Here is a 13,588-nt window from a genome sequence, read left to right on the forward strand (position 1 = left end):
AAATGTTTTAAGTGTAAATAGAGGTATATATACCCTTTGTTATTTTGGGCCTTACCATCTTGATCTGTACAGTGAGCAGGTTGAGTTAAATTGTATCTAGGGTCCTTTCTCAGTTCTTAAATAGTGATTTAATTATGATAAAGATTTTCTTTAGTATAAAGTTTAATCTTCAAAAATATATCAAAATTAGATAAATTCATTGAACATAGTGTTATGGAAATTAAGACTTTGAACATTCCTAGATACTATAATAGGAAAAAAGACCATTTATAGAGTATCATTCATTCAGAAACATTTATTGAGTGCCTACTATATTCCCTACCCAATTTTACAGTCTTTTAATGACTACTTCCTTCAGTCTTACAATTATCTGGATATATTTTAAATTTATGCATTTCTTTTTTGTCAAAATCATGTTATTCTTTTTCTTACTTTTAGATATGTATATATATATCTCAAAATATGTGTTATATATGTGTGTATTTGTGTGTGTGTGTATATATACACACACACATCCATAAATAAATAAATAATAAATAAATATACACACACACACACATATGCCCATATTCATTTGTAGGTCACTCAACCTCAGAAAATGAAAGCAGTTTCAGTTATTTCATTATATTTAGTACTTTCTTAAGCCAAATTAATGGTCATTCTTTAAAAAAATTTTTTATTATGGAATTTTTCAAATACAGCATTTATATTATATTAATTATTACTTATTATATTCAACAGTTATCAACATTCTGCCATGTTTGTTTCATTTATTCCCCCTCCAGACTTTTATTTATTTTTCCTGGGGTATTTTTAAGCAAATCCCAGATGTTATCCACATATATATGAATTTCTGTAAGCAAATACCAGATATTTTCTCACTTTTCCCCTAAATACTTCATTATGTAACTCTGCTAAATAGGGACCTAAAAAATAACCATAATACTATAATCATACTCAACAAAATGATTAATTCCCTAACACAATCTAAAATCCAGTGTATTTAGTTTTCTCCAGTTGTCTCCAAATGCCCTTTAAAGCAAGTATCAGCCATGACATTTATACTGTAAATTCTTTAGTATGATCACTATCAGACATAGTTTTTTTCTTTTAGTGTTACCAAAGTATCATTTCTTTGTTCAACAATATTAATAATTATTTAAGATCATCTAATATTTTCTGATTGTCTGAGGAATGTCTTTTTTTTACAGTTGGCTTGTTCAAATCAGGATCCAAATAAGGGCTCTATATTCTACTTGATTGATGTCTTGTAATTTTTTGCAGTCAATAACAGTCCCCCTACTTTTCCGTTCTGTTTGGTTTATTTGTTGAAGGAACTGAATGGCATCTTATAAAATGTCCCAACATAGATTAAGATGACTGTATACTGAGGTCACTTAATTTGTAGGTATATCCCTCAAATTTTCTGTAGACTGATGGAGCTTGAGGCTTGATTAGATTTGTTTTTTCTTTTTTTTTTTTTTTTGCGGTATGCGGGCCTCTCACTGTTACGGCCTCTCCCATTGCGGAGCACAGGCTCCGGACATGCAGGCTCAGTGGCCATGGCTCACGGGCCCAGCTGCTCTGCGGCATGTGGGATCTTCCTGGACCGGGGCATGAACCCGTGTCCTCTGCATCGGCAGGCGGACTCTCAACCACTGCGCCACCAGGGAAGCCCTTCTTTTTTTTTTTTTTAACGGTCAAAATATTTCATAGGTGGTGCTGGGTCTCTGTTTTGAACCACTTAAAATCATTGAGTTGAAATGTTCCATCCCCTTTCACCTAAAAACTTAGCAATATTTCATAGCATTGCCTGATCCATTATTTCTTAAAAGGTTCCAAAATAGTGACTTTTCTAATTTTCTCATTCTTTCTACTTTTATTAGCTGTGATTCTTTTATAAGGAAGAACTTGTCCACATCAACTATTTGGTTAAATTTTACAAATGAATAATGTCCAGAACATACCCAGTCTTTTCACCCTTACTTAATAAAGGTCAAATATTTAGCTTTTACCCTGCTTGAAAATGGAAGCTTACTGGCACATATAATTATTTATTAAATATTATTTGGTGGGATGACAGCATATTTACTTATATAAAGATCATACACACAGAGCATCTGACGAAATGTGACAAGATAAAGAAAATGATTGTTCACAATTAGTAAAACCAACTTCCAGAATTGATGTAGTGTAGTGAGTGGGCTTTGGAGTCCGGCAGAACTTGATTTGCATATTAGCTCTTACTGGCTTCATGATATGAAGTAAGTTGCCTAACTTTTTATGCCCCAGTTTCCTGTCTGTAAAATGGTAGTATTTTTGCCTACATCATAAGGTTGTTTTGAGGATTTAATGAGGTAATTCTTGTAATTAGCACAATGCCTATATTAATGCAGTGTAATTAGTTTAGGTAAGTAATGTAGTAATGTGGATGTGAATGAATCCTAGTTAATATTAAAAATATATTCTTTATCTTTAAAATTTTTATGCCTTTTCTCTTCTTGATCTTTAAAGTAGTTTAAAATTAATCTTTATCTTGGTTATGATCTCCTACTTAAGATCTACATTACTCTATTGTAACCAAGTTACCAAACCTAATATAAAAAGTTCCTAGGAGAAAAGAACATTTCACAAGTATCTGTATAATATACAACATGGACTATTTCCAAAACCATGTAGAAATCAGTGGGTTTAAACTTCCGAGAAAGGAATGTACATTATCTACATTATTCCTTCATTCTTTTTTCTATATTTTAAAAAGAAAAACTCTTTAAACTTTATTTTTACTTTAAAAAGGATAAACCATTCATTGACCAGACATCTATATCATGATTCCTTTATTATTTTGAATAATTGTAGGATCTCCCCCTTAATTAAACAATCTCAACATCTAGAGCATTTGTATACCAGTTCTTCCTCCCCTTAATGCCCTGCATTTAGTTAGTTGAAGAAGATTGAAGGTTATTATTTATGTTTGAAGAGTAATGCTTTCCTTGAGAATTTCCTCTCCTTTCCAATTTTAGGTTTTGGATTTAAACATTGTTAAACTAGAAGGAAGCAACTCTAAAAGTTATTGTAACTCTTTCTGAGTTTCACTACAGGTTTGGAGGTTATTGCAAGGATTGATACCCGCCCCCCCCAACTTAAATAACTTCATGAGTACCTGGGGCTTCAGTTTCTCCTCCCTCACTGCTCCCAAATGAATAAGCCACAGGCTGCTTTTAAAGCCATTGTTAGCTATGTTATTCTGTGTGGGACTTATGAAGACTGAAAAATATATGAGGAAGTATAAAATATTGGTGCTGAGAAATTCTAATTAACATATAAAAATGTACTTTTCAATAAATACTATTCTGTAATTGTTAGGTAACTTTTGTATTATAAATTCATACTGGCTTATAACTGACATAGAATTGCAGAAATTCCTTTGTACTGAAGTTTTTAAAAATACCTTTTAAAAAACATCTTGGTAAAACTGTCAAGACGACTTTGTACCAAACTTGATAATTTCTTTTCATCTAATGGGGCTGTGGAACAAGCATGATGGGCAGAAGGAATTGGGTGCATATCCAGTTTTGGCAGTGTTGAAGAATAAACATCAAGAGAAAAACATGTAGTTTAAGGCTTAGAAAATGTCAGAGCACTTCTGTTTGGTTCAAATGTGTTGTAGACACTGCCAGCAGGCAGAAAGACTGTTTCTGAAAGTACTCTTAAGATTTTTTAAATTTTGAATTAAGACTTAGTTGTAGATGGGAAAATTCTGAGTTCATTGCAAATGATTGCCTCTAAGCGATTGTATTAGTTTCCTAGGACTGTTGTAACAAAGTACCTAGTAAAAAGTTGGTAGTTTACAATAACAAATTTATTGTCTCTGAAGGCTGGAAGTTCAGAATCAACTTGTCAGCAGGACCAGTGTTCCCTTTGTAACCTGCAGGGGAGAATCCTTCCTTGCTTATTCCTAGCTTTTGGTGGTTTGCTGGCAATCTTTAATGGTCCTTGGTTGTAGGTGCAACATTTCAGTCTCTGCCTCTATCATCATATGGTGTTCTCTCCTTGTGTGTCTGTCTTCAAATAGTCTTCCCTCTTTTTATAAGAGCATCCGTCTTGATGGATTAAGGGCAGTCTACTCCAGCATGACTTCATTTTAACTAATTACATCTGCAAAGACCCTGTTTCCAGATAAGGCCACGTTCTGAGGTGCTAGAGGTTTGGACTTCAACATATCTTTTTGGAGGAGACTGACATTTCTGATTCCATAATTTTCTTTCTCAACAAGAATCTTGTATGATTTATTTTTCATATCACTTAGTTTTTATGTGACCCTAGGCATATTATATTCTGAAATCCTTAGTTTCCTTATTCATAAAATGTATCAATTCTATGAACTAGGAATTTTTTTTTAAAGAATTAAACTAGAAAACACATATACAAGGCATCTGTAACAATTTTTGGCATTTATCAGGTCTTGCTGAATGAAGTCTTCTTTTCTTTTTTCCCCCAAATTGCCATTGTACTTAGAAGATCCATTTAGTTCTGATTTTGACCAATTTAAAAGTCATCCTTATTCTGATAGTTTTATAGTCTTAAGTGCATTTTATTGAATAATTATAAGATTATGAAAAGTTTCTTACTGATGATTCAGTGCTGTGAAAATTCTGTTATAATTTTATAGTTTTCATTTACTTTTAACTTGCTATTACCAAAACTGCATATTGTTTTAAGAAAGTTACATGCAGGAGTTTATATTTGTTAGAGCATATACTGTTGTTTTTATTTTACAAATGTTATCATAAATAAATGTTTAGATGGTTTCTTTATTTGTGTCAATAAACCAAAATGTAACTGTTAATAACTTGCTCTAGAGGGTAGCAGTAATGAGCATTTATTATAAATGAGCACTTAGTCTGTACCTAGTCCTGGATTATTGTTTCAGGTTTTATTTTGAACCAGTATCCATCTTAAATCAGTATCCATTTTAAATCTTCTAAGTCATCTTAGAAGTCATCATCTGGTCACGCTATGTGTACCACTAAATGTGTATGCAGCTTTATTAACTTTATTATCTTGTTTTCAGTTTTAATTTCTTGAGTAGTTTTTCCATAGATGTGTATATTTTATTACATTATCTAGATTGTAAAATTATCTGTGAAAGAGATAACTTTGTTTTCTAATTTTATACCTATGAAGAACCTGCTACTGTGGGGATCTAGTAGGCATTCAACAAATGCTTAGTGATGAGTGAAATACTTAAATTTGACAGTGTACATATTTTCATGCAAATTAATTATCCTTGTTGAAATCTTACTAAGAGGTACTGGCTTATATTTTTAAAGTTCCTGAAAGTTCCATTTCTTCAATAACTCATTTTTAAAAAAATATTTGAATTACAGGTTTTCCACAGTGATGTTATATATATTTTTAAAGCTGCTTAATGGCCTCTGATTTCACTGTGTGTAACTGCACATTTATATTCAAAGAATATATAAGTCCTCTAATGGGCAGTGAGAATTTTTGAGTTGTTAATTAGGTCATTATTCTCTTTGGTGCCGTATGGCTGAAAAATGTTAAGGGTTCATACTTCCTCTCCCCAAACCTCCTAGTTCCAAAATATTTTACATTTGTTATTACATTAAATGTTAGGATTATTGCTTGATAGAGCTAAAATACTTTGAAGTCAGATAGCTACGAATATCTATAGAATTTTGTAGTTGCAAACTTTGTGTTAAAACTGGTTTTTGTTTTAATTTTTTTGTGAATCAGAATCTATGATTCTTAGTATTATTCCTTTGTGAACTCTGTCCCAGTCAGACACAGGTACAATGATTCCATTTGCCTAACCTCCAATACGAAGACTTAGACATTGTTAATTTTCTTCTTTTTCTTTCTTAAACATTTTTTTTTGGTGCTTTTTAGTTGATATTTCAATCTTCCTCATATCCAATTTTAACCTGAAGGAAGTGCGGCATATAGAGAAACACCATATGTAATTGATTATAACAGGAATGACATTTGGAGTAGATACTAACTACTTATCTGAAAAGATTGTATGAATTTACTATTGTAGATTAATTTTACTAGTTTTGTTGTTGTTTGTGTTTTCTCATGTTGACAGGGTTGCTTTAGACACTCTTGCTGCATTGCTAAAATCAAGTAAGTTTTTAAATACTAGAAATACTAGATACTATTTTTCTGAGTATTCTATCTACTATGTTAAAGAAACTGGAAATGTAGATTTAGTTTATGTTTATAAAGTTTGTTCATAATAATTTAATGTCAAAGTTGATTTTATCTTTTAGTACAGTTGATTGATACATATCTAACTAAGATCATTTATGTTTATTGAGCTCTAATTTATCAGTACATTCATATAATTTATTCAAGTATATTGACTTCCTTTTTCTAAGTTACTTTCATAAACATAAAGCCTTGTTAGTAGGGGAAAGTAATATGTAAATATTATATAGTATCATTTTGAAAAAGTGATGCTAACATGGCCTTGAGAACATCTACCATGAAGAGTATCTTTGACAACTACTATCTCTATATAACATATGATTTTCAGTTAGGACCTCTTTATTAGAAGTTTTATTTGTACCATAAAATTCAAATTTTTAACATTAAAAATGACTTAATGTAAATTTATATTTTACTAAATGCATTTACAGACTAAAGCACAATTTTTTTAATTTTCAAAATTGAAGTATTGGAGGAAATATGTCTTAACACAATATGGTGCTTTTGGAGAGTAACCATCTGCATTATGTGCTTTTTTTCTCTCCATGATACTCAGTGTCTGTATTTTAAATATTAATTTTTGTTAGCACTCCCATTACCCCATTTTATTGGTTGATTAAATTAACATCTTATTTAACCACAATAACATTTAGTCCTAAAGATCTATGTTGATGGCTTTCAATGTTATTTTTCCCCAAAACTGTCTATTGATGGTGAGACCAACTTGCCCTTAAGTTTGATGAGAAGGACAGTAGCAAATGATTAATTGATTGAGAATCTGATATTTGGTAATGATTTATTAAATTTAAAAAATCACCTTAGGTATTAGTATTATATACTAGAGTGCATAAAATTCAGTTAACAGTTTTATCCTTGAAATGAAATGTGTGTTATTCAATTAGATTAGCTATGTAGCTTTGTTTTCATATATGATGTGATAAACTTTAGACCAAGATTAGAATATTTGGATTAATTTCAAAGATATCTGTAGCCTTGCTTTGATGTGCCCTCCCTGCCTTTGTGGTTCAAATTGTTTAAAGATTAATTTTTAAATTAATGTAGGCATATTTTTTTGATTTAGAGTAGATTAAAATAGCCGTTAAAACTAAACTCTTATTAAAGCTTACTAATTTTCAGAATCACTGATGACAAAGTCACTAATTCGAAGTCAGTAAAAACTCAAACCCTAAGTTTCAGGTATTTTTAGAAATCAGTTAACGTAAAATGACTGAAATGCTGATATCTTCAGTTTTAAATAATAAGCTTCCTTTTACTCCCTCCCTTCTTCTCCTTCAAAGGAGGATGGTGGGCAAGCATATCTGTTTGCTCCATCAGGTAAAAAAGTAACTGACAAGTAAATGATCCTGGATTGCAGATAGATCTGCTCACTTCTCTTAAGAGTCACTCAGCATCTGTGCTTGAGTTATGCACAAGTTTTTAATTTGATCTTCAATAAAGAATTTAAATATTTCTCATAAATACCATTTAGGCTTTTGGGAATTCCAGTGGAAACACAGTTTGTAATAGGAGTTACAGTGATTCTTAAAAGACAGTATGATAGTAATATCTTTTAAGTATTACTGGTAATACTAAAAAGCTAGTAAGCTAAAGGCTTATATATTCCAATTGGTGTGAACAAAATGTGTATATTTGTTTAAAATACATGAAACTATTGTTAGTCAGAACTACTGAACTGTTCTATAGATAGCCACAGCCTTAGCAAACTAGCTCTTCCAGACACAACAGAGGTATTAAACCTTTTACATAAGAAAGTGCCCCCCTCCTGTCCCTGTGAGTTTCTTCCAGCTCTCAAATATCAGAACATAATTTCTAAGAGGGCATTAATAAGTTTGTTGATCTCAGTGTCTTTATGTTTTAGGTGGGTATTAGCACATTTAAAACTGTAGTAATTCTTTCAGGCAACTAAAAGCAGCACAGCCTTACTGTTGCATTATCTTAGTGTCCATGCCATGAGCCAGGTGGTCATTTTATACGTAAATGTAGATGAGGAAGAGATTGGTATTTCTTTCTAATTAAACAACCTCAGATGGGTTGGTATTCCACATTATCTTGTACTCTTATCATTGGCCCACCCATGTGGTGCTGGGTGGCCCAGGATGTTGCTAAGATATGATTCCCTTGTGCTCATCTTAGTGAAATGCACCCTTTTGGTTAAAAATCTTAAATATTAACATAAGAAAATGAAGTACATCAAATTTATGGATTTATTTCTGTTAATTTTACCCCAATAAAATTGACTGTTTACAAAAAAATTTTTTGATGCAGTTTTTTCATATATTAAAAAATTAATGACAATAAAGCACTATCTTCTAATCATATAATGCTTCTTACATTTCACTTACTAAAAAGTTGTTTAAGTACTTTTCACTTAGCTTTGTTGTAGCATGGATATTTATATAATTGTGGGGGTAATTAAAATTTAAAATAATTTCAATAGAAACGCATAAAATTTGTAATAGGAACTACAATCCAATGGAGTTTATTTCACACAAAGATTGTAATATAAGTTGCGATAATGATAATGGCTTTTGACAAAATCATAGTCACAGCTAGTGAGTTAAAGGCTTATATATTCCTTTTGGTGTAATGAAAGTCAGTATATGCATAAGTTTTAAAATATATGAAAGTTTTGTTAGTATTAACATTTTAAAATATACAACCTTAATTGTGTTAAAGATATTTTGATATTTATTAACCACAAAACAATATATGGGCAGGTTTCTGGAAAATTACCTGGAACTTGTCAAATTTATTTTGTTAGCTAAAAAATATTTAAATATGTGGTTGCCATTTTTTTTGGAAAAAAAGTTTTGTAAGACTTCATTCCAGTATTGTGGTTATGTTTTTAATTTGATTTATTCTACCAGTGTCTCTTATTATTTAAAAAATATTCTTTCTCAATTTTCTTTTGTTAAAGAAACAAATGCCAGGAGAGCTGTAGACAGAGGATATGTCCAAGTCCTTTTAACAATTTATGTAGATTGGCACCGCCATGATAATCGGCATAGAAACATGCTCATTCGAAAAGGAATTTTACAGAGTTTAAAAAGTGTTACAAGCATCAAGTTGGGAAGAAAAGCATTTATTGATGCCAATGGGATGAAAATTCTTTATAACACTTCACAAGTGAGTTTTTAATTTTCTTCCTGTTATTATGATTATCTATTAATGATAGGATTTTGTTCTTAAGAATACTTAGTATTTCTAAAAATACTCAAAAAGTATGATAAATATATTTAAAAAATCCGAAAGCCAAAAGGCACAATCGTTTCTCAAATGTGACATCAGACTGAGTTCGAGAAAGTGCTCAGTGCATATCTCTGCAATATGAGGTTTTTCCCCCATACGTAAAAGGAAGATGTATATAAATCTCTTCACTGGGCAGGAAAGAATTCCATATAGCCACATTTTCTAAGGTGTGCAGTTGGCTGTACTCAGTTTTGTATGTTTCCCTCATAAGTATTCACGAATCCTTTATGGCTGGTAAGGCAGATATGTTGTTTGTGAGTGTTCTAAGTCTTTCTTCTGGAGAGAATATTTTTAAATAGTGCAGGTACAGAAGTGAAACCTGGAGTTAGGAATCCTGGTTCTGCCAGCCATCTTATGCATAAACCTTCTCAACAATATCTTTAGCAAGATTCTAGCATCTGTAGAAGACTGTCAGTTATGGAGAGTGGGGATATTGCAAAGTAACCTTTTATTTTTACAAGGCTATAATTATTAGAACAAAATCTGTCTTGAAAATTCTAGCCAGTCATCTTGGTTGTGCCCTCTTGGTCTTACACACAACAAGTAATCTTTTTCTATGTGAGAGTAGTTAAGAACACATATTTTATGTTAACTCTTAGCTTTTTCTTTTCTAGATCAATCACATGCATTTATTTTTACTATTCCTAATATAGACAGTGATGGATATTTGATATATGAGGAAGAATTGGGTGACTTTGTTTATGCCACTTCACATTTATGAGCCTTAGTTTTTCATCTGTTTTGACAAGTCAGGTGTGAAGATTTCCACTGAAAATTTCACAGGTTATCAAAATGCCATCTAAAGCCATCTAGATGTCAATTGTCAATAATAATAACAGTGTTATATGAAATAGTTTCAAATTCCCTGTTCACTAGTCCTTCTCAAGATTAGATACCAGGATAGGAAATTAAACTCTTAAAACTTAAAATTGTGATATTCAGGCTATTCTTTTATAAGTTGAACAGCTAACTTATTAGGGGTACTATTGCATGATAACTGATAGAATTTTGAGAAAGGCTCAGCCAGATGCACATTTCTTTTTATTTTTTACACCTTTCTTAATTTCTTAATCTTTCTTCTTTTTTTCTTCTTCCCTTAAATTTTCATTTTTATTTTATACCCTAGGCTTGCTAAATGCTCCCTAAGTCACTCATAGATATTACTTAGTGCTTTGGTGACTTCTGGTACCAAAGATGGTACTGATTTCTGCTTAGTTAAAATATTTAAGGAAAATTATTGCTAAATTTGCCATATGAGGTTCTTACTTACAAAGAGGTATTTCTGATTAGTCAAAGCTGTTTTATAATTATGTTAAAAATATTATTTTTTGTGGTATTTGCCTTTTGAAAATTATTAATATATTACTTTCCGAAGTCATGTAAAATTGTTTCACTTATTCACCAAAGGCACATTATCTTTTTTTTCTTTTCTTATAAAACAGGAATGTTTGGCAGTCAGGACCCTTGATCCTCTTGTCAACACCTCCAGTCTGATAATGAGGAAGTGTTTCCCTAAAAATCGCCTGCCACTCCCAACGATTAAAAGTTCTTTCCATTTCCAGTTACCAGTTATTCCTGTGACTGGACCTGTGGCCCAGCTCTACAGTTTACCCCCTGAAGGTAGGACCACATGCTTCTTGCTGGCTTTCAGTGGTTATTGGAATTGTGTGACTTTATCTATTTTTGCTTTTGTTCATCTCCCTAGCAAAAGAAGGCTTTAATGAACATGATAAACTTTCATATTATTTTTTAGTTAATAAATATTTCTTCAAATATAAGAAATTGAGATTGAGTAATTAAGGGAAGGAATGTGAGGTGTACTACATATGTGGAAATGTGAATTGTGAAAAACTTTAAGTACCACACAGGAACAGTATTTGATAATTTATATAAATTTTCAAAATCTAAGAATGTGAACATTAACTGTTTAGGTAATTATATTTGAGCTTACATTTGTAGCTGTTTAATGAACTTCATTTTTTAAAGTTAAAGGTGTCTAATCATCAAATATGTTATGGTTTATGTTTAACAAAACTTGCACAGTTACTTACCTGATAGAAAATATGAAATTATCATAAATTGGCTCTTTGTCATTTTTGGTGCAATATTGTGTACATAGCAAAGGAAGTAAGAGTTTCCACTTCTTAATGTGGGGAAAAAGCAGAATTTTTTTGATAAGACATAGCAAAATTAAAAAGAGAAAGTAGTCTAGGCTATTAATAGAATTTCTAAAGTATTTTCTTGTTAGGTGATCACTTTTTTAAAAAGTAAGAGGTTTTTAATTATATTTAAAAGCAACTCTTTGAAGTAAGTGACTTAAGAAAAATTTCAAGTAATTATAATTAGTTTATTATCCTCGATATAGATTTACCTATGGTATATATCACAGAGTTCACTGTTATGATTGCATTTCTAAAGTATTTAATTATTAAAGTAGAAGTTTAGTCTACACAAAATATCAAAATGGATTATTCAGAAACTTCCTTTAAAAGGTTTAAAAGTCTAAGTCTGGGACTTGATTAAACATAGCTAAGTGAAAACAGTGATCTAATTGCTTCTTCTCATTCCATTTAAAATTGCCAACAGACTTCAAAAATAGGGGAAAAATCTGTACTGAATCTGAAAACTAGATAAAAGGAGCATTCTCATGGAATAAACATAGGGTGTGCAACAAACATGTTGGAGAAAAGAATAGATTAAGGAAGAGTGTCAATTCTATTCACCCTTCTATGAAATGCAGTATCTCTGGCTCCAGGTTGAGGGCCACTAGTATCTAATTTGGAGGGACAATCAAGGAGCTGTTGGAATTTCTTTCTCTCTCTCAATGTAGGATTATGGAGGTTTAAGTGGTGGTCTAACTGGTAGAAAGCTGTGAAACTTTGCTATATGGCAGGTAGTAACACTGGGAGAGAGACAGGGTATACCCCAGAGTGTTCTTTGTTCAGTGTCCAAAATAATCACATGGATAGAGAAAGCTGACTTGTAGTGCAGGGAATATATCAAACATGGGGAAAAAAAAGACAGAGATAATATTTTTCTGAGGGCTCCTTTTCTGCATCATTTCAGACTGATGGATCACTGAACTAGAAATGGAGACTTTAATTGACTAAGAAGGCTTCATGAATAAGATGTGAGAGCAGGGTTCTAATAGCAATTGCATAGACACAAGGAAAACACCCTGCTCTCCATCATTTTCTCACATATCAGGCTTCATTACATTTATCACAATTTTCATTATTTTTTACCATCCTCAGTTAGCCTGTAAATTCCACGAAGCTAGGACTGTCGTTATACCTTCATTTTATGCTCAGCATGCGTTAGATTGCATGAGTTATAATAAATGTGCATTTAACATTTGTTAATGGATGAATTGAGCTGGCCTCAAGACTTATTCTCTTAAACATTTAATGCCAAAAGATAGTGAAGCAGACGCTGGAGATTCGAAGGAAAAGAGTTCTGACTCAAGATTTCTGAACCGTTATTAGAAGCCACCCATATATGAAGGTGACATATTCTTAGATATGCAAGGGTACAGAAGCATATTGCCCAGGAACCCTTCTGAAGTAATTATATGAAATAATACTTCCGCCAGGCCAGTGATGAATTAAGTCAAGAATGCAGAAGACATGGTAGTAGAGTAATTGTATTTAACATTACAAATTGTTAATTATGTAATACTAAATAGTTGCTCTACTATTATTTTGAAATATATCAACTAATTTTTGGTGAAAGATACATAATATACGGCTATAGTAAACTGGGTCTTTTGCAATTTATATTCATAGATTTCTTAAATTATAATATTGCTGTATTTCTAAGATGGTAATTATAGAAATAGTGGACCAAATATGTGTTTCAAAATGTAAAAGTAACATCTAGAGCAGAGATCCTTAGACTAGAATCTACTGAACCATAGGAATCCATGGATGGACCTCAGACACTAAGAACCCTTTGAAATTCTGTATAAAATAATGTATATTTCTTCTTGGAAAAAATTCTTGAAGAGGTCCATCGATCACTGCTATAGAAAAGTAAGAAAATTTCCAACATGCACAAAATCCGGAGAATGCTGAATACAAAGCGA

General features: G+C 31.6%; 1 protein-coding gene across 6 annotated transcripts in view; it reads left to right on the top strand.

The window, feature by feature from the left end:
- Positions 1 to 13,588, top strand: part of AGTPBP1 (ATP/GTP binding carboxypeptidase 1) — a 186,626-nt gene that overhangs the window by 59,190 nt on the left and 113,848 nt on the right. For all 6 annotated transcript variants that reach the window (XM_060101661.1, XM_060101663.1, XM_060101662.1 and 3 more), the window contains 3 exons: positions 6,113 to 6,150; positions 9,173 to 9,381; positions 10,947 to 11,124. In XM_060101661.1, the coding sequence (XP_059957644.1) occupies positions 6,113 to 6,150; positions 9,173 to 9,381; positions 10,947 to 11,124 (425 nt within the window). The remainder of the gene's footprint in view (positions 1 to 6,112; positions 6,151 to 9,172; positions 9,382 to 10,946; positions 11,125 to 13,588) is intronic.

The sequence above is a fragment of the Mesoplodon densirostris genome, chromosome 6, assembly GCF_025265405.1.
Source record: "Mesoplodon densirostris isolate mMesDen1 chromosome 6, mMesDen1 primary haplotype, whole genome shotgun sequence".
NCBI classification, from domain to species: domain Eukaryota; kingdom Metazoa; phylum Chordata; class Mammalia; order Artiodactyla; family Ziphiidae; genus Mesoplodon; species Mesoplodon densirostris.